General features: G+C 46.5%; 1 protein-coding gene across 3 annotated transcripts in view; it reads left to right on the plus strand.

The window, feature by feature from the left end:
• LOC119172429 (ubiquitin carboxyl-terminal hydrolase 25) overlaps positions 1-19,006 on the plus strand; it is a 99,791-nt gene that overhangs the window by 74,869 nt on the left and 5,916 nt on the right. For all 3 annotated transcript variants that reach the window (XM_037423531.2, XM_037423533.2, XM_037423532.2), the window contains exons 16-17: positions 8,464-8,649; positions 9,541-9,771. In XM_037423531.2, the coding sequence (XP_037279428.2) occupies positions 8,464-8,649; positions 9,541-9,771 (417 nt within the window). The remainder of the gene's footprint in view (positions 1-8,463; positions 8,650-9,540; positions 9,772-19,006) is intronic.

Raw genomic sequence — 19,006 nt, forward strand, 5'->3', positions numbered from 1 at the left:
CGTTGCCAGTTTCGATCGAATGGCTCACCAAATCGGTACAGCCGGGTTGATCGGTGAAGAGCTCATCGTATTCGCGCAACAGTGCCGACAAACGAGCCTTCTGTGTATCATCCAATTGAGTTGCACATGCACTCAAAGAATGCGGAGCCTTTTCGTGTCGTGCCGCTTGATCCCGATGGGAATTTTGAGCCGACGAGTGCATAGCGCAGGGGCCTGCCCCCGAAGTTTGCGCGTGACCCGGTTTCGACGCTTCTACTGCACAGGCAACAGAAAACGCCGGTGGGCTGATGAACGGCTTTAGTTCGAGAAAAGGTCCGTCACGATAGCCTCTATTCGCAATGTCCACTACGGTACCGGTTTTTAGGAGAAAGTCCCGACCGAGAATCACAGGAACACTGAGCCCTGGAAGATGAACGAAACGCGCGCGTCTCATTCGGCCTCCCCATCTGATAGTCAACCTTGCGGCGCCCGCCGACTGGGCCACGCCTTTCGCGAGGGTGAATGTCGTTCAGCTGTCCCGCAAGCGCACCGAGCACTTTGCAAGTGGGACAACACCTGTTCGCCAAACAACGAAGCGCTTGCGCCCGTGTCCAGCAACGGCGAGAATTTGCGACCGACAATGGTGAGCGAAATGAACGGCGCGTGCGCACCAGAAAGACTGCTTGCCCGGTACGCAGAGGGGAGAAGCAAGGGTTCGGCTGCTCGTGCCTTCACGAACGGCCCGCGCTCCCGTTTCCCTGCCTCACAGGAGGCACAAACGCGGAGCACTCCCTCGCTATGTGCCCTCGTTGACGGCAGTGGAAGCAGCGCACTCTATCGCGGTCCCTTTTCCGAGACGGAGCAGCTTCGAGCTGCCGGGGTCGGTTCGCCGCGTGATCAAAGGAATCGCTTTGACGACCGTTACCACCGGTGATGCGCTGGGTCGGATTTCGTCCCTGCTCGCGCACTTCGAGTTGCGATGCAGCACTGGCTGCACGCCTCCTGTAAGTGTAGGGATCTAAAGCTCGATCGCTTATCTCCCACGTGCGCCCACCTGTAGCAGTAGCCGCAAAGGCAGCTCCGGCGGGCTGTTGCCGCTGAGGAGGGTCATGGCTCCTCCCCACGCGCAGCGCGGTTCGAGGGCCTCGCTGGCTGGCGGTGGCGGGCGATAGGAACGCGCGGCGAGAATGTTGCCTTGAATGCGGTTTGCCTCGGCCAATTCCTCCAAATCACGGAAGCGACTGCCGCGCAGGTACGCCGAAAAAGTCGGGTGTGCCTGCCTAATCACCCGTTCAACGCGCTCCTCGTTCGAGGCTCTGGGCTCAGCGATAGAAAAAATGTCTTCCATCGTGCGTACGTACTCCTGAAGCGACTCATCAGGAGCTTGTGTGCGGAGCTCGAGCTCGCGCCGCATCCTACTCTCGTAGTCAGCGGGTAAGAATTCGCGCAGGAAGGCCGCGCGGAACTCATCGAGGCTTGCTGCTCGGTGGCCGGAAAGCCGATGCCACCTGGCCGCCGTGTCAGTCTGTGCAGCCGGGACGATGCGTCCGAGCACTTCCTGGTCGTCTAGACCCATGGCTCTCTGATAACGTGTGAGGGAGTCCAGGTAATCTCTTGCACTTTGCAGATCACCATAACCGCTGTAGGTCGGAACGGCCAACATGTCAGCGGGATGAGGGCGTGTCAGAATGGCTGAAAGGGTTCGGACTGTCCCCGTCAGTGCCTGAATCATTTGGGCGGCATTTTGCAGCAGCGTCTGTGCGCCCGCTTCAAAGGAAGCTGTCGGTGCATTAGCGGCGCGGGCGAGCGATGGGGAACTGTCTCCGAGCTCGATAAGCGGCGCGGTTTCAAAATGGATACCGGCCGTCGCGACATTGGGGAGCGCCTGTTGTTCACAGCTGACTCTCGGGGCAGCTTCATGTGAAATTTCTAGGCCGCTTGCGGCTAGCGGTGCAGGCTCGTGCTCGAAATGAGCCAGAGGGCAAAATTCAGCCAGAGGGCAAAGCAGCCAGAGGGCAAAATTCGGCAACGGCTGAGGTTGCGGTGCCGATCTGCGCCCCGGAAGCTCCACTGAGAGCCGTTTCGGAGTGCTGTGACATGGAACGACCATGCATTCCAAAGGGAGCAGTAGTAGTCCAATTTGCCCTTGTGCTCTGTTCGAGTTGGGCTATGGCCCCGGACCCAAACACGCTACCTCTCCAGTGGGAGCTGATACGTAGCGCCTCGTGTCATCCCGACTGCTGCTTGTGACAAGTGAGGGTGCGCGATTGTGACGCTGAAGGGGGGCACTGGTCCTGTTCTCGAGCAATGCGGTATCTGCTAAAAGCGTCAGCGGACATGACTCACGCGGAGCAGACATAACGCGGGTAAACGCGGCGAGCCTGATTCGCGAAGGCGGGCTGACTTGGCTAAGACTAATCAAAGGCTTAATGAGCCTTTGATACCGCGTTGGGCGCCAGTATGGGATCTCTACGAGGCGAGCGCGCGCCAGTGTGAGGTCTCGGCGAGGCGAACGAGCGCCTCGCCACGCCACGCTCTTGGAGTGAACGGACACAGTGGACACGGTCGATACAAAGCACACAAAATACATACATTTATTAACTAATTTAGACGACGACATCGTCCGCCGAATGTTACATCAATTTTAACACGCTACCATACAAACAACATAACGCAGTGACACACTAAACACACAATAACATGATAAACACACACTAAAACATACCCAAGGCGGCGTCGCCAACGCCTGACTTTCCACGTGGGACCCCGGCTCGAAGCCCGCGCTGCCGAGCACCGGGGACCCACGCTACAGACAACCGTTTGCGGCAGCCACCACGCGCAGAAGAGGCTCGCTCAACCCTCGCCCACCACCAAGGCCTGCCTTCCGCCAGGGGCCACCGCCGGCGCTACCACTCTACCAACAGTGGTATTCAAAGCGAACACAACGCCATCTATCGCCCGGCGGTGGCCACCACCGAAACAAAGCCTTGGGGCGAGACACGTGCGCCACGCGGCGCAGACAACTTTACAGGGGAGGTGTCAGCACCCCCACACCTTGCACAGTCCAAATAAATTAAACCATGCTGGCTAACTTACGTCCATTTCAAATAGGGTCGTAAGAAGGCAGCCTTTGTAATCGGAATTTTGCTCACACTGCAAGAATACTGTTGTTCAGTACACTGGACACTGGGTTTCCAATTATTGCGCATCGTGCTAAACACTGCATGCGAAAGAAGTGTGTGGTTTTCAATTTTTATACACCAAAATTTTATTAACCTATGTTTAATTTGTAAATATATTTGTGATTGTGGTTTTCTCTGCATAGTTTCTCTCGGCGGCATTTCATAATTTCATTTGCAGAAAAATTTCACCGATGTGAAAATTCATGACATGGTGTCGATTCAGACTCTGGTGATTAGGTTGAAAAATTCGAGCCACTGTGTCTTCTTCATGATTAGAAAAATAGTGATGTGTGCAGCAAAAAGAAAAGGTTAATAGATTTTCCTCTAAACATTCATGGAAAAAAAACGGCACACTTGTGGACGGCACTGTCCTTTTTCGCTTCAGTTAGCTTTTGTGAAGCCTCAAATGCAAGGCCCTGTCAAGATCCATCAAATGGTGACAAGTCCTGTCAAAAGTTCCAGATGCTTTTGGCATACGTCCAGTAATATTCTGACGATGATTTTTGGAAGTTCATAGCAACCAGAACTAACTTATGGTGTGTCCAAACAAATTGAATCATGCTGGGTTTGATGATTAGAAAGGCAAAAGCACTGTCAGGTATGCACATAGGCTCACCGGGTTCTTAGGCTCACCAGCAGCAACTCCCGTATCATTACTTGCCGATGCTTTACCTGGAGATTGCTCGTTTCAACTTAGATATGCTTTGCAAGTCTTCAATAATGACTGCGACTACTCTGAAAATGACAGGTGCTGGCTGGTTCAAGCCAGTCTAAATGTTGTGAAAGAAAAAGCTTGCCGAAAAATTTCGACGTCGTACACAGCCTGCATTGACGAACAGGTGATCCAGGTTACAGGAAGCACGTAATTGTATCTATGTTAGAAGACTTCCACAGGGTTCCAGGTTATAAATGCAAGGTGGTTCTGTGTCGAAAGGCTGGCGAGAGTGGGTCCTAAGATTTTTTTTTGCAACCAATAAGGAATTATTAATGGCTTTAAATGTCGCAAAAGCTACATAAAGACTAATTGCTTTGACGAAAGTTGACTTGATTATCGAAGATGAGTGCACACGTTCAGCGATCCAGGCGAAACTTCTTTTTCAAGTCAAGACAGAGTGTTGTGCTTTCTAGGAGTATGAACCTTTTGACTGGACCTAGGGCAACATTCTTTCAATAAAGGAAGCAGAATATGTGTGCTCATAAGTGTGACAAATAAATTCGAGTGTCCAGTGTGCTGGATGTGGTTCTTTCACGAGAAACATTGCTTGTACAGTCTCCTTTGTTTTTTTTTGTTGGCATGCTCTTCAATGCACTCAGCTAAAAAGAACATCACCAAATTTCGTTCTACTTTAGAAATGTCTCCGGGTGAAATGGGATGGGACATATTGTAAAAAGAAATCAGCATTCTTACCATGACCAGACTCATAACGCTACATTTTTAAGAATTAAAACTAGGCCTATGCTTGCATGGTTTGAATCGAAGTGGAAGCAAGTTTGAAAAGGAGCTTGGCTTCAATAGGGACAAGAGATAAGCAGTTAAATATGTAAAGTTTTAAAATTTGCTGTACCTAGCATATCTAAGCCAAAGATAACTTTGTCCTAAACATAAAGAAAAAGGAAAAAAAAAGTGGCACAGGTAACATTACGGAGTGTAGTTTATGGCATAGCATTACAACAGCGCAGTGAAACTGTCTTTTTAAGAGAGGGGGTGAAATATATGTCCATCAGTTCAATTTTTTTTTTTTTTTGAAAATTTTAAAGAACCGCTGAGATATCGACCCCTACCTAAAGTAAACACACTTATGGCTTGGCAGCACAATATTAGCTGAAATGCATGCGTAAGCGAACTTTTGCTTGCTGTGCACAAAGATTAAATGTCATGCGACTCTGTCACTAATGTTGCCATCGATGATGTTAGTGTTGTCTGTTTATTCTCTCGCGTCTCTGTCTGTATGGCCAACCAGAGCACTTTGAGGGTCTGGGTTGTCATATGCTGTTGCATGCTGCCATAGCTTGGCCCAAGGCAGAAATAACCATGAATAGCATGGCCATGTGAAGCACATCGAGCGTGCGCTCACACTAAGCAAAGTGAATTCTTCTTCCTCTTGCTCTTCTAGCATCTTGATGATGTATGTTTCTTGGTGTAGTGCAGGCAGAATCACTCTTAAAGAAAGGAAGCAAGCGAGAAATATAGAGAGAAAGGGAAGAATTATAAAGCAAGAGGGGTAGAGCAAGAAAGAGAGACAATTGAGAGGGAGATATAGAGAGAAAAAGAAAAAAAGAGGAGGAAAGAAAAAAAAACGAAGAGAAACCAAAAAGGCTGCTGTCCAGCTTCGCACCTTTAGTGTAAAGTTGCTTCAATTTTCCTCCTTTTTTTTTGGCGAGTTAGCCGTCATCCTTGCAGCAGTACTTTCCTACAAAAATTACTTGAGTCATTCAACTCTAATGCTAGCATAGTTTATCGTACTTGCTTGTGAGTTCCTTTTTGTTCATTTCACAATGAATGGTAGAGACTAGTAAGTAGGTAACAACACTAATGCGAACTTAGCTTGGTGGTGACTCTTTTCACAGAGTGCTATTGTTTACACAAGCGATCTTTTGTGAGAAAACGTCGGAGTAAGGGCTGTTAGGTGAAAGTGTGGAATAGTTTGAGCGTGGTCTAATAACGAGCATCAAATAAGCACGAATGCCATTAATTAATTTGAGCTAGTAGTATTCAGTGCAAGTAGGAACGAGAGTGAGTTGCCCATGAGTTTCAACATTAGGGATCACACTGCATGCACACTTGCAGGCTGTCCAAGTGTGCACACTGCATGCACACTTGGACAGCCTGCAAGTGTCGAGAGGGCCATGTGGCACTGCACATAACCCTTGTCACGTCCAATCTACGGGCCAGCTGTGGCTGAGCTGAGTGCTTGCCGAGTGTTTGTGCACTCGATTCGTTAACAACCGAGTGGGAATCAGTTTAGATGTTCTGAGGGCAAGAGCACCACTTGTCAGCGTGGTCTTATATTGTTGCTGATTGGCTCTAGTGTTCTGGACTAAAATAGCGCCAGAAAACAGAAATTCTGAAAAAAAAATTTTTTTGGCAGTCTAGATGTTCAAGAGATATTGCTGCAATTATAACACATTCTGCTTATTACTTATATTTTGTTATTGCACCCTAAAATTAGTGTCGGGACCATTTTCATTTTTTGGTATTACCTTTCAATTATATGCTGCACTGTTGAACCCATGTTTTCATCCCAAAGTCATATTTTGATGATTGTTGTTGTGATTGAACGCCGTTGAGTAACACATCACAGTTTTTTTGAAACCATTTGGTATTTGGCGAAACAACAGATAGAAACTCTGGTGTTTCAAACCACCACATTACACATGGCAATAACTTTCATATGAATAGAGCTGAAGTTACAGTGATGGTCTAGTTCTGATCTACGCATGCTGATTTGACAATTCGCCATGTCGATATTGTGATTTCGTCAAAGCAAATTGGAATAGTGTAATATTTGGTCAAATGCTCGAAGCGATTGAATATTCGCACGAGCAGTGTCCTTCATAATAACTGCAGTAACGTTGAGCCTCGATTCAGCATCGTAACCACACAGTAACTGTTGCTTCCTTTCCACACTTGTCGCAACAATCAGCGAGAATTTCGGGAGGACGCTGTAAAAGGTATGGTGCGAGAGAAATGTGCATGGCAAATGTGAAGATGTTTCTGAGGCAATATATAATTCATGAAGCAGCGCGGCCCTGTGTAGTAGTTCAGGCATTTGATGCCAAAGGGCAAAGAAAATTAAGCCATCTTTGCACTAGGCCTGAAGGAAGTGTGAAACTGAGTGGCCTTCCTTGTCCTTTCTTCCTTCCTTCCTTCCTTTTTCATTGCCTTTTTGTCTTTGTTTATTTCTCCCTGTTTCTTTTCCTTTTCTGTATATCTCTCTTGTTTTCTTATTGTTCTTTTTTTTCACACTTCCGCCTTCTCTATCGTTCTCCCTCTCTGTTACTTTCTCTCTTTCCTTTCCTGTTTCATTCTTTCTGTGTTGTTGTTTACTCTCTCCACCTTCTTTTGCTCCTTCTCACATCGCTCCTCACCTTGTCCTCTCTTTCCACTCGTTTGCTGTACTATGCTACACAAGGCTATACTAAGCTCTGCTAGCGCGTCTGGATAGTCAAGTGGATAGGACGCTCACCTTCTAATCGCTGGTCTGCAGGTTGAAATCCTGCCTTGCGAGTAAATTTTTTTTTTCCCAGGAATTTTTTTGTACTCGTTCATTAGGCCATCAGAGTTATTGCGTACCACACCGGACAAATTGGCGCACATTTTGTGGGAGTGAAGCAAATGATAATAAAATTATGAGAGGGCGTGCTAGTTTTTTGTCGACAATTAAGTCTTATAATGATATTGATGAGATCACAGTCTTGTTGCCAGAATACTTAGCTGCACATTTCATGGTGCGGCTGGGGGTGCAAATCAGAGGTGCTCGTGTGAAGTGCAGCAGATGGCGCATTTGTTTGCTCGCAAAATCCACTTATTGTTGTCATCTGTGACACTTACTTTTGTCGTCACTCTGAGGTTTTCCACCACTTGGTGGAAAGTTTCCTTAATTGTGAAAGTCGCCATGGAATTTGGGTACACTAACTTACTGGGTACACTATCGTGTGCATGCCGGTCGTTATCAAGGTCCTCAAGAACCACTTTTCACATAAAACTAGGTTAGCATAGAAGATATTGGTGCCTAGACTCCTTTAATGTTTATTTTGATCGTACTGGCCTCTACTTCTGCTTGTTCAATTGTAGAGTGTGCTGGCACGTGGCCTCTGAGATTGTCCATTGGGGTATCGTTCATTAAGTCAACCATTACCTCAAATGCTAGCCTGCAGTGCTGTTGAGTCCATTCGCTATGCATAATGAAAATATTGCAAAGGAGAGAGAGATTTTTGATATGAAATTATCTTCTCTATATCACGTACTTTATCTTAGTTCACATATTTATAAAACCCTTGTCTGCATGTTTATGTTTTCAGACTATTTTTAAGTGTCATAGCAGCATTGAATCTTGACACTGTTTTCTGCACTGGAAGGAGCTCTGGCAGTAGTGAGAACTTCAAAGACGTGCCACTAAGTCACGAACCTATGTTACGTTGGCCTACCAATGATGCTAAACATTGTAAAGTTAGACAATGCATGTAGGTCTAGGCCCTAACTGGAAGTTTTGCTATGGCGCTTTTGAGGAAACTGAGATGTGCACGCCTTGGCTTTCTGCATGCAACTCTCCTTCTGCTGCAAGACGTGCCATCTTTGCAGGATCGGCAGATAGCTGTGGAGCATAGTAGCGGCGGTGGTGTGCTCAGTGCCAGCCCCTCGTGGCCTGCGTTGCAGCAGGAGCATGCTCAGTTGGCCCAGGGCTGGACCCAGGGTCGGCTGGCGAACCTGGGACCCATACTTAGCGCGGAGGGCCCCCGAGGTGCCTTGGCAAAGGCACTCGACCAGGTGTGCTGATCAATGCTGTTCTTTGTTTGGGCTATTGTGGAATGTCCCCTAGTTTAAGAATGTGGCATTGTGTTAAATTATAGCTACAGAAATATAAAAAAATTATTCAAGATGAGAAAAAATAAGGGATGAGCACTGACTGCCAAATATAGTGTTATTTTAATGTGCGTAGATATACACGCCCTAGTAATTATTTTGGTCTAAAGTTTTTAATGTCTGTATGCCCGCATGTTTTGAAGAGATTTCGTTTTTATCCCTGAAGTACATGCCTTTTCGCTTTAAGCTTCGATGGGTCACACAAGTGCATGTGATGGTGTATCCTTCCTCCTTTGATCGTGTTTGCTCAGTGGTTTGTGCTGAACTCGTGATTGATGCATGCCAATTTGTGATTACCCTACGAGGTCTGTACTAAGTTGTAGCCGGCACAATTGAACTTGTAGTTAGGCATTGAGGTGGGCTTACTCTCAGTGGATCTGATCAACTTTTCTTGTGCCTGCTATCAAAAGAACTGTGCACAACAAACGAAAAGGGTGTCGTCAGAGCCTACACTATAAAAACAGCTGCAAGGGACGCATGTGCAAGCGCTCTTGTAATAGCGCTCAGTCAAAAAGAAATGGAGCTATTCAACGAGGCTAGGTGACATCGACTGCTAAGGCATCAGAATGCACACATGTAGCTTTCCTAAATGTCTCATGTTCAGTTGATATTTTGCCCTGATGTGTTTTGTATTTGTCTTTCTTCGAGCTGTGTGTACAGTTCATTTTGTAATTTGCACCAGGAAAGTCGATTATGTTTAACCAACTAGCCCATATTCAGGTTTTTCTCGAGTGGATTTGGACAAACTTTTAGCTTATTTGTAACTTGGTACCCGAATTGATGACTGTGCTGCAGGAGCTTGCACGCCTTCAGCGGCTAGCCCGCCTGGCACAGCAGCGCGCGGCTGCGTCACCATGGCCGGGTCGACCGAGCGGCGCCGACGAGGAAGACCCACGGCTACAGCACATGGGCCTTTTTCTGCTGCTCAACGGCGCGCCTGTGCAGCCGCACCTGCAGAGAGTCTTGCTCGAGCAGTTTTCCCAGCCCGAGTTAGAGAAGGACCCCATCGGGGCACCTCTGAGACAGGTGCATTATCCAGGGCAAGGAGGGCCACTGCTGTATTCGCGGCTGAGCTGAACGTCCAGTGATACCTTTGTTCCATCCACATTGCAAGATACATACGACAGAATGCCCCTAGGACGTCTTTCACAGGACTGCGGAACTAAAAGTTGCGAGGAAATCTGTAGCCTAAACTGGGAATGAAGTGCTGCTAATCATTCAAACAGATGCATTGTTCTCAGCTCTAGCTAAAAAGAAATATAAACCCTTGATGGAAGCGAGGAATTTCTTTTGTGCCAATGCCAGAGTGGGCCCTTGTCAAACGTTTGGATGGCCCCGGGGCAGTTCACACAATCTAACTCTTTGGCATACCTCCTGAACACATCCATTGCAGTGACAGTTTGCAACACATGAGGCAGGACAGGTAGAACATCCTGAAAAGTAGATTTTAATACATAGGTGTCTTTAGTTCCTTTTCTGGGACTGAATGCCAGTAACGTTGTATCCAAGAAAACATATTAAGTGAGAAATAAATGAGTGGGGTTCTACTGGACTCTGTAGGTAGGCACCGTCACTACTCGATGGCAAGATGAAATCAAATAGACAGTGTACCAACAACACTTTCCACTCTGTGCTCTGACGGCAACATCTATCTGCAAGACAGCTTTCAACTTTAGTGCCAAAAATAACTTTTCAAAATCTCTTTGCTGTAACAGCTGGTGCTTGACTGAAAAATCAAGCAGCTAAGCTGGGTGGCAAAAGTTGACAACTAGTGGAGAGAGAAAGTGGTGGGCCCCCACGTTTCGTGCGTGCTCGAGGAGCACCATTCGTAACGACACGCTCTGTAAGGAGCTAGAGGTCGATGGCAGGTACGGCGGGTATCTTTAGGGTAGCTGGCTCCCCGCCGTCATCCGCATAGCTGATCTTCACCAGTGAGGAGACGCGTTCATAGAGGCACAATGAAGGTTTCTTTACATGATGGAAGAGAAACGAAACTGTACAGTGATTCAGCACCTATGTACGATAAGTCTTTGGCTTTTATAGCCCGTCGATTCCTAACACGGTAGTCCGAAGAAGGCGGTGACCACTGTTGCCACGAATCAGGTGACGTTAAGTCTTAGTGATTCGCCTACCAGAAAGGGTGCAGATATTGGACCACTCGGCTGAAGAGGAACATGGGCGAAAGCGTCCAATGGGTAACATGAACGCTCACCACACAATAACCCACCCGGCCCATACCTTCAAGACATCACAGGGCAAGGAGGTAGAGTTTGGTGGAGGGGGAAAGTTGAGCTCCTCCGGGAGAAGATGGTTGCTGACACGATGCCTTCCCACGCTTCTGGACTGTCGGTTCTTTGTCACTACCTTGCGTAGGTGACAATGGTTGTGTGGAGAGGTTGACTCTATGAGAACTGCAACAGTGACGCCGTCTCACGCTGTTCGACCCCGCTGAACAAAGGGTTGTTCGCGGAGCTTCTGTTGAGTTCATTGTGACCCGACTACAGCGAACTTCTTGGCTCACCTGCAGGACAGCGTCGTGCCTGATGCTTCCGACCGGGTGCCAATATGGGGGTGAAAGCGTTCCTGCAGATCGGCTCACGCACAATGGCGTCTGCTAAGACAAACTGCTGTGCCAAACATGTAACAACACCTATCTGCTATTGAACTTTGATTTTCCTAGGCTTGTGAGAATTTCAGGTTTGAAGCGAATTCGAATTGTATATACAGTCAATCCTGGTATCGAACCCTCGATTGTGGGGATCGCAATAGTTCGATATACTGAGAATTCGAAAATACAAAATATGCTTATATAAGGCATAAATAAAGCATTTCAGGACTATGGAAATCGTTACTAGCCCTAACATAACGATTCACTCACCAGTCATCCTTAATATCACTGAAGCATTTCAAATAAGCGAATTCAGCTCCTTTGGCCACAACAGCGTTGCTTGATGCAGAACGCCGATGCAAGCTTTGTGGCACGGCAAAAGGTTGGTTAGCGGCGGCAGCGAAGGCGTTGGCACATTCATAAGCGCACAGGTACACTTCCGCGACAACGACAGCCATGATTTCAGCGTCAATGCAGTCAAAAACAGCTACGTTGTCATATGTACCGATGAAGTCGCACACTCTCCTAGACAATGCCCAAAAATGCTGATAATTTGGAAAATTCGCTGAGGCACCATACGTCATTATCAGCAGTCATGACGCACTCGAGGTTGTCCCCTGGCATGCAAGGAAGGTTTAAGGTGGTGCTTTACTTGATGTCTCTCCAAGCGCCAGTCTTAATGTTTATCGCTACGTACGGTTCAACGTTCAGTTTAACTCCCGAATCAGGATTTATCAGGAACAAGGCGAGAAGTTCACAAGTCCAGAAAGTGCAAAAGTATAGCTAACTACAGTTAAACCTGGATATTAAGAAATTAATAAATTCTCAGGAAAATTCGTTATAAAGAGGTTTTCGTTATATCCAGGTTTCGTACGAAAGGTTGGAAAATAAATGTGCTAATTAAACAAAAGGGGGACTGGAGGCAGAGCTAACCCCTAACACTCATTTTACAGTGAAAGGCTGCGTTATTATAGTGATTATATGGACCCTCTCGGCGGGTTCTTGCTGTCGCTGCCGTGTTTCGCAACAAGTCCAAATTGACAGCATGTCCCCGAGCATTGTAACTTTCACAAGTGGGTAAAAGTGCGCGAGCGCTGCTGAAGCAGAGATTACGTGAGTCGGCCCATCCCTATCGCCTGGAAAGTGCATAACATCTCCCGCGTATTCGAACTGCCATCGAATAACCACCTGCAAATCATCTGTCTTAGACGAGCATGGTATGTGGGGAGGGGGGGGATTCGCTCAAGTAGCAATAACAAACTTGGAATTCAAGGGTCGTTGTGATCACTGGCGCGCTTGCTATTTCGGTGAATATCAGAGCGGTTTCAACGCGAAGGGACTGTGTGAAGAGAGCAAACACAATCGTTCCGGTCTAAGTCTAAGGCGCGTGATTCACCCCACCGAAGGATAAGTGTACGCGCACAAGCATCTAACCCCCCCTCTCCCCCTTTCGCATACGCGAAGCAAAGTACGCGCGGGAGATAAGCACCTGTCGGCACATGGTGACGAGCTGAGCGCTGAGTGTGGGCGGCTTTTTTCTTTTTCTTGAGTTTCCATATATATATAGGTACGTATACGGTGAATAAAGGCGGTGGCGGCAAAAACCCAGCCGAAACTGCTCATATACATAATTGATATCGCAATAAAAAAAAAAAGCAAAGCTGAACGTTGTTGGGGGACACAGACACACACCATGTGCATGCAGTAAAACTATGCACGCGCACACCAGGTTGAAAATGAAGAGCGAAGACCTGGACACAGGCACAGTTACCGCGGAAACTATTCGGTAAAGCGCCCTCCATATACGGCGCGGCCCCACATATGTGATGCTAACTAAAAGCATGGCGCTGCCAACGCGCAAAAGTAGTTCTTTTTTTTATTTTGGTTTATAAGGGGGGGGGGGGGGCACACTCCCGCATGCGACTGCGGGGGGCGAGAAAGGCGGCAACGCTGGCTCGTGTGGGAGTGCAGGCCCGCCTCACGCGGACGCGGCCCGCGTGCCCGCTGCTACCGCTTCGGCAATGGCAGGGCAGCGGCAGATGCCGGCTTGTACCAAAATGCCGAAATGCGGAACGAAATTCCAAGATTGTCCATGGGGAAAATTCGTTATATCGAGGTTGTCTCCCGCAGTTACTTTGTTGCATAGAGGTCGCAAATACATGTGCTCTTATGGAGTGAAGGCGGGAAATAGAAAAACTTCGTTATATCGAAGAATTCGTTATATGGAGGTGTGATATGAAGTAGTTTAACTTTATATGCAAAAGACAACGTCGAGTTTATACAGTTGACATGTTGGCGATATCAATGTCACTTGTGCCTTGGTAGCTAGATGTCAGCCGCTGCTTTCAGCTGCTTTGATGTGAAAAGCTAGAAGAAGCGTAGCCTCTGAGACGTGCGTATTAAAACCGAAAGCACTAAAAATACGTCACCAGGTTGCACATCTCGTAGGCCACGCTTTTCAGGCGCGCATGCCATTGTGCCCTAACAAACAAGGAAGGGAATGTGAACACTTCCCATTCCCTTCCTTCGGATCCTCATTTTGGTGTCCTCGGCAGTTCGTCTTTTTGAAAAACATTATCCCCGCGCGCTTGGATGCGCAGATTGAGTACCAAACATATCGGTGATTTGCAAGTGCCACGCAACGAACCAGATCAGCGCAATCGAATAACACAGTTTTTTTCGTCACCTGTGCGCAAAAAAGGATGAGAACTTGTTAGAATGCGGCTGAAAATTGATCAATATTTGGTAGGAAAAAGGCTCTTTGTGGGCTTCGGTGCAGCGCAGTGTTCGATATTGTGGATGTCCCGTTGTGTAGAAGTTCGATATACCACGGTCTCATACTTTTGCATGGGAAATTCAAGGGGATTTTTCAACTATTTGATACAGCCAATAATTAGATATATCAGAGTTTGATGTATCCAGGATCAACTGTATCGCATAATATAAAGAAAAATGGGCATAATTGTTGTAACCCAACTAATCTGCACAATATTTTAAAAAAAAATTGAAACAAGGGATGTGCAAACATCATTGTTGTTTGCTTCACAAACTTAAAAAAAAGCATGAGTCGATGCGAGGGTGATATTTACCTTGAAGTCGGGCTTTGCGGCAGTGTAAATTTTTCTGAAAAAGGTGTATTCACTGTATAGCACTTGTGATCTGCAGTGAAATGACCTTTACAGGGGGTTGCATGCGAACCCAATTCGTTCATTTCGAATACTTTGAAATTTCCACTAATTTAAAATAAAATACATTATTATTATATTTACTTGCATAATAATGCACTCGCATAATAAGTGCACCCTCAACTTTGGTCGTCAAAATTTTGATTTTTTTCCCCTGTATTATAAACGCACCCCCTCCATTCATCCGCAGCAGTCTCGCTTACAGACACATGGCACCTCCTTGCCCGTTGGATCTCTTCTGTTTTTTTTTATTATTATGCTGACCTCTGGCCACTTCGGCTCGCTCCCTCCACCCCTTCACCCGCTGCCCCGTGTCGTATTGTTACTTGCGGCATGTCCCCTGTTTTCTTTAATTTTATGTGTGCCACAGCGAGGGTTAATGAACGGTGCGAGTGCAGAGACATCGCAGCTGACAAAGCACACTGCGAGTGAAGGTCATGAAGCTGCCCACACCAACCAACGGTGGCTTCCTGTTAATACGAAAGTTTAACACCCAACCATACGATTCTTGAGCCGTGACGACAGGATCTGCTGTTGCCATGGCTGTCATGAAGCACCATTCTTCGCCAAACCAGAAAAATCGCTTCTCGCCCAGAAAAGAGTGTGACGATTTCGGCAACATGGCGTCACCCGTGATTTGCGCATCCGTGCAATTTGCTCTTCTTGCTTGTTATCCAGGTGCACTTCAAGGAACGCAAGATATAAGCTACCTTTGCTACAGTCACTTCTCATGTGGACAGCGAAGTGACGGCCGTATTTAGTCGTTGAGCATGTTATCAACGGTTTGTTTTGATGCTTCATTGGTTCGTTGCTTCAATGTCGTCGTTGAGGTCGTCGTGAGAGATTGGCATGGAGTTGGCAAAGTGCGTCGTAGCACACGCTTCTGGGCGCCCCTAGAGATCACGGCAGATACCACTGTTGCGAAAGAAAGCCACAAAGTGCTTTTATGGCGTGGCTGGACGACGCAAAAACAGCTTGCAGAAGATAGCGCCATCAATTACCGAAGATGAGTGAAGTGCAACAAAGGAGCTATTTCCAAACAGTGTACGCGTATGCCAGTTGTGAAAAGTTATGCCACCTAAGTTTCTGTCGCATTATCGCATTTTTCGCTCGTCTAAAAACAGTTCTCATAAAATTTGCCCCGCATAATAAATGCACCTGCAGCCTTGCTTTGATATATAGCGAAAAAAAATGCATTCACTATGCGAGGGCTTTATGTGGTACCATATTTACTCCTTTAATGAACCCACTCCCTCCTCAGTCATTAAAAAAAAAGGTTGTTAAAATATATTTGTTCATTTTATTTTGTGGTGCGCGTTTGTTACGGGAGAAAACAAGAAGAGCTTTGGGCTACCAAAACGATTTGTCGCGTATTTCGCGGAGCAAGACAAGCAAAACTGTAGTGCCAAATTTTTGCTGTTAATTTGCCCGTTAATTTTTTTTCTCCTGTGTAATGAACCCTCCCCCTTAATTGGCATCAACATTACTGAAAAAAAAAAAAGGGTTCATTCATTACGCGAGAAATTATCGTATTTATTTGAATATTTGCACATCTAGATCTTTCACATAGTGCGATTTGCTTTAGGAACAATTTCTGTTTCAGAATTTATTTGCCCTGCCATAAACATTCACTGTCGATAGAAAACTAACATTCATGTGCTTCGGGCACTTCTAGCTGCTTGTGCTGTGGGTGACTACCGTATTCTCACATGTATAACACTCCCCTGCATATTATCCGCACCTCCACTTTCAGCTCGCTGAGAAAAAAAAAATCCTCGCGCATCGCCCGCACATTTGATATGCAGAAAAGGCTGTACAAAAGCTGCTGCTCAAGCAGTAGAGAGCCTTTGTTGCTTCATGAAGCAGTGCAGCCATCTGTGGCTCGCATGGAATCCGGGAGGTAGGCCTAGCTTTCTCGGCAGTCCCTGCGCTTCCACTTAAGCCATCTCTGTCTATATGGCGTGACCCCTGCTTCGCACATCTTCGATGAACTTTACTAGCTGCAGCTCCAGTTCAGGGTAGGCGCCGGTCTTGGGGCCACCAAAGAACTTATGATCGCGGTGCACGGTTTGTAGGCTTTCTTTCTTTTCACTCACACGCAGGACTCAGGCACATCATGTCGTCTTCCCACTTCGCGATTCCTGAATTCCTCGGCGACGGCAATGATCTTAAGCTTTTGCTGTGCAATGATGGACTGCCGCCGCACGCTGCTCATGGTGACAGAACAGATAGAGTTAGGCTTGTTGAATGGGTGGAAATATAGAGGACAAGTGATATCAGCAAGGTAAAAAGAGCTCACACTTGGTGGCAACTTTTCTTAACAGCACTGTGGAAGCAACAAAACCGATATCCATGCCTACTACTGCGCCAAAAGTAGTATCGTATTTACTCGCATAATGAACCCACCCCCCAACTTGCCCTTAAGGAAGGGAAAATATTTCCTTAAGTGTATTTATTCATTTTATTTTGGTATGAGAACCAGCGGCATTGACGGTCGAAACAACCTTAAATCAAGCCATTATATCATAAAATAATGCGCAATAGAAGTTAAAAAACATAGTTCAAAAGCCATGCTAAACAGTTGTGAGCAGCGCAAGCTTGGATGACGTCAATCAAAATTTTAATGTCGCACCTTTTGTGGCAGAGTGCTATCTGTCGAATACAGGTAGCACAGCAGCAAAAAAACAAAGCGCATGACCTCAGAGACAGCAGGCGCGTGGTGTAGAAATACGTCGCGCGCCTGCCGCCTCTGAGGTCATGCAAAGCGAAACCACGTTGACAGGGCATCGTAAACCCACAAGGTTCATGCGCTGCCATCCGACATTGCGTTTCTGCTATCGGGGTTGTCGTAGTGAACTTAGTTGGGGACACCTGCTACGCAGAGCGCGTCTGGCTGATACGCTAGCTGCACCGCTGGTTTTAAACTTGAAAGTTGGTCGAGCACGCACTAGAGCATGGGAACCGACCGCCTGGATGATACTTCGGCGTTGATCTGTGCGCGTTCATTACGGGAGAAAGCAAGAAGAGCTTCGGGCTACAGAAATGATTTGCCACGCATTTCGCGGACCGAGACAAGCAAAACTGTCACGCGAACTTTTCGCTGTTATAACTCCCGTTACTTTTTTCTCCCGTGTAATGAACCCTTCCCCCAAATTGGCGTCAACTTTTCTGAAAAAAAAAAAAAAAAAAGTGGGTTCATTAGTTTTAATAAGGTACTTAAATATACTGATAATATCTCATTTGCCTTGCTGAAATAAGTACTGCTCTATTTAATATGAATCTCAAACAGTTGCGGGATGTCGGTAAGATACAGGTATTGTTCTCTTTGCAAAAATGCCTTCTTTTTCTTTCTATTTTTTAGACAGCACCACTTTTTTGGCAAGCTTTTTATCAAGGTAAACATGACATTCGGGATGTAGGGGCATGCTCAGGGTGGTGGAGGGTCACTATGCGCCCGCGGACGTCTAAAAGCATACTGGTAATGTGACAGTGAGGTTTACAATGAAGAATCGAATTGTCTCTCTCGAAATGTTTCCCCAAACGCTTCGATGATGAAAGGAAGCAAAACCGAAATCGGCAACAAGCTATCGTACTACTTGCAAAGCAACAGGAATTTGCGGAAACCGCTTCCGTAGCCTTCGCTACATTGTTAGAGGCTTCATGGCACAATACGCATTGCTGTGAAGCAGCACTATAGGAAAAACGTTGCATACATTCGCACCCCCACTTGGCCATTGAAATGTTTGGGCTTTTGTACAGGTTATACGCGTGAAAATACGGTAAGTGGTCCCTGCTGAGGCATTGGCATGCGGACAGTGCTGCCCCGGAAAACCAGTCAACGACAAACGGCATCCAGCAGCAGACAAAACACTTAGAGTAATTTTGTGGCCCGTTCAGAAAAAGAAATTTGCCAAGACAGGTATGGCTGTTGTGTTTGCGTGGTGCATTGCATAGATGTGTGAACATTTTTCATGGCATTTGTCTTAGATAGACCTCTGCTCGTGAGCGCCTGTTTTCGGTTACAGTATTGGTTGGTGCACGCACTACACTTCTATGAAAGATTTGTTGGTGTTATAGATAGTAGACTACTCTTGCGTTTAAATCCTGCAGACAATGAAATGTCAAATCATGTTGAAGGGCAGTGGTTGAAGGCAGTGGTTTAATTTTTCTTCAACATAAAGCTGCTTTAGTTTGGTTTTGGGTAAATTAGCTAGGCCAGAGCCTTAGTATCTCGATAACGCTGATAAACTCCTTGTTTTTTCTACATATGTGAAGTTGGTGTGCATTTTAAGTGCTAATGTTGCTTCACCGAGCAATCGGGTAGCAAATTGAACCATTGTGTTCGTCAGAGCTGCATCTAACATGAAAGCACATTTCTCACACGCCAGTACTGAACCTAAACATTGTGGTTTTACAGCATTATGCTTGTTGATCTGCTTTATCAAGTGAGTTGTATGGCAGCTTGTCT

Source organism: Rhipicephalus microplus, chromosome 4 (genome assembly GCF_043290135.1).
Source record: "Rhipicephalus microplus isolate Deutch F79 chromosome 4, USDA_Rmic, whole genome shotgun sequence".
Lineage (NCBI taxonomy): Eukaryota > Metazoa > Arthropoda > Arachnida > Ixodida > Ixodidae > Rhipicephalus > Rhipicephalus microplus.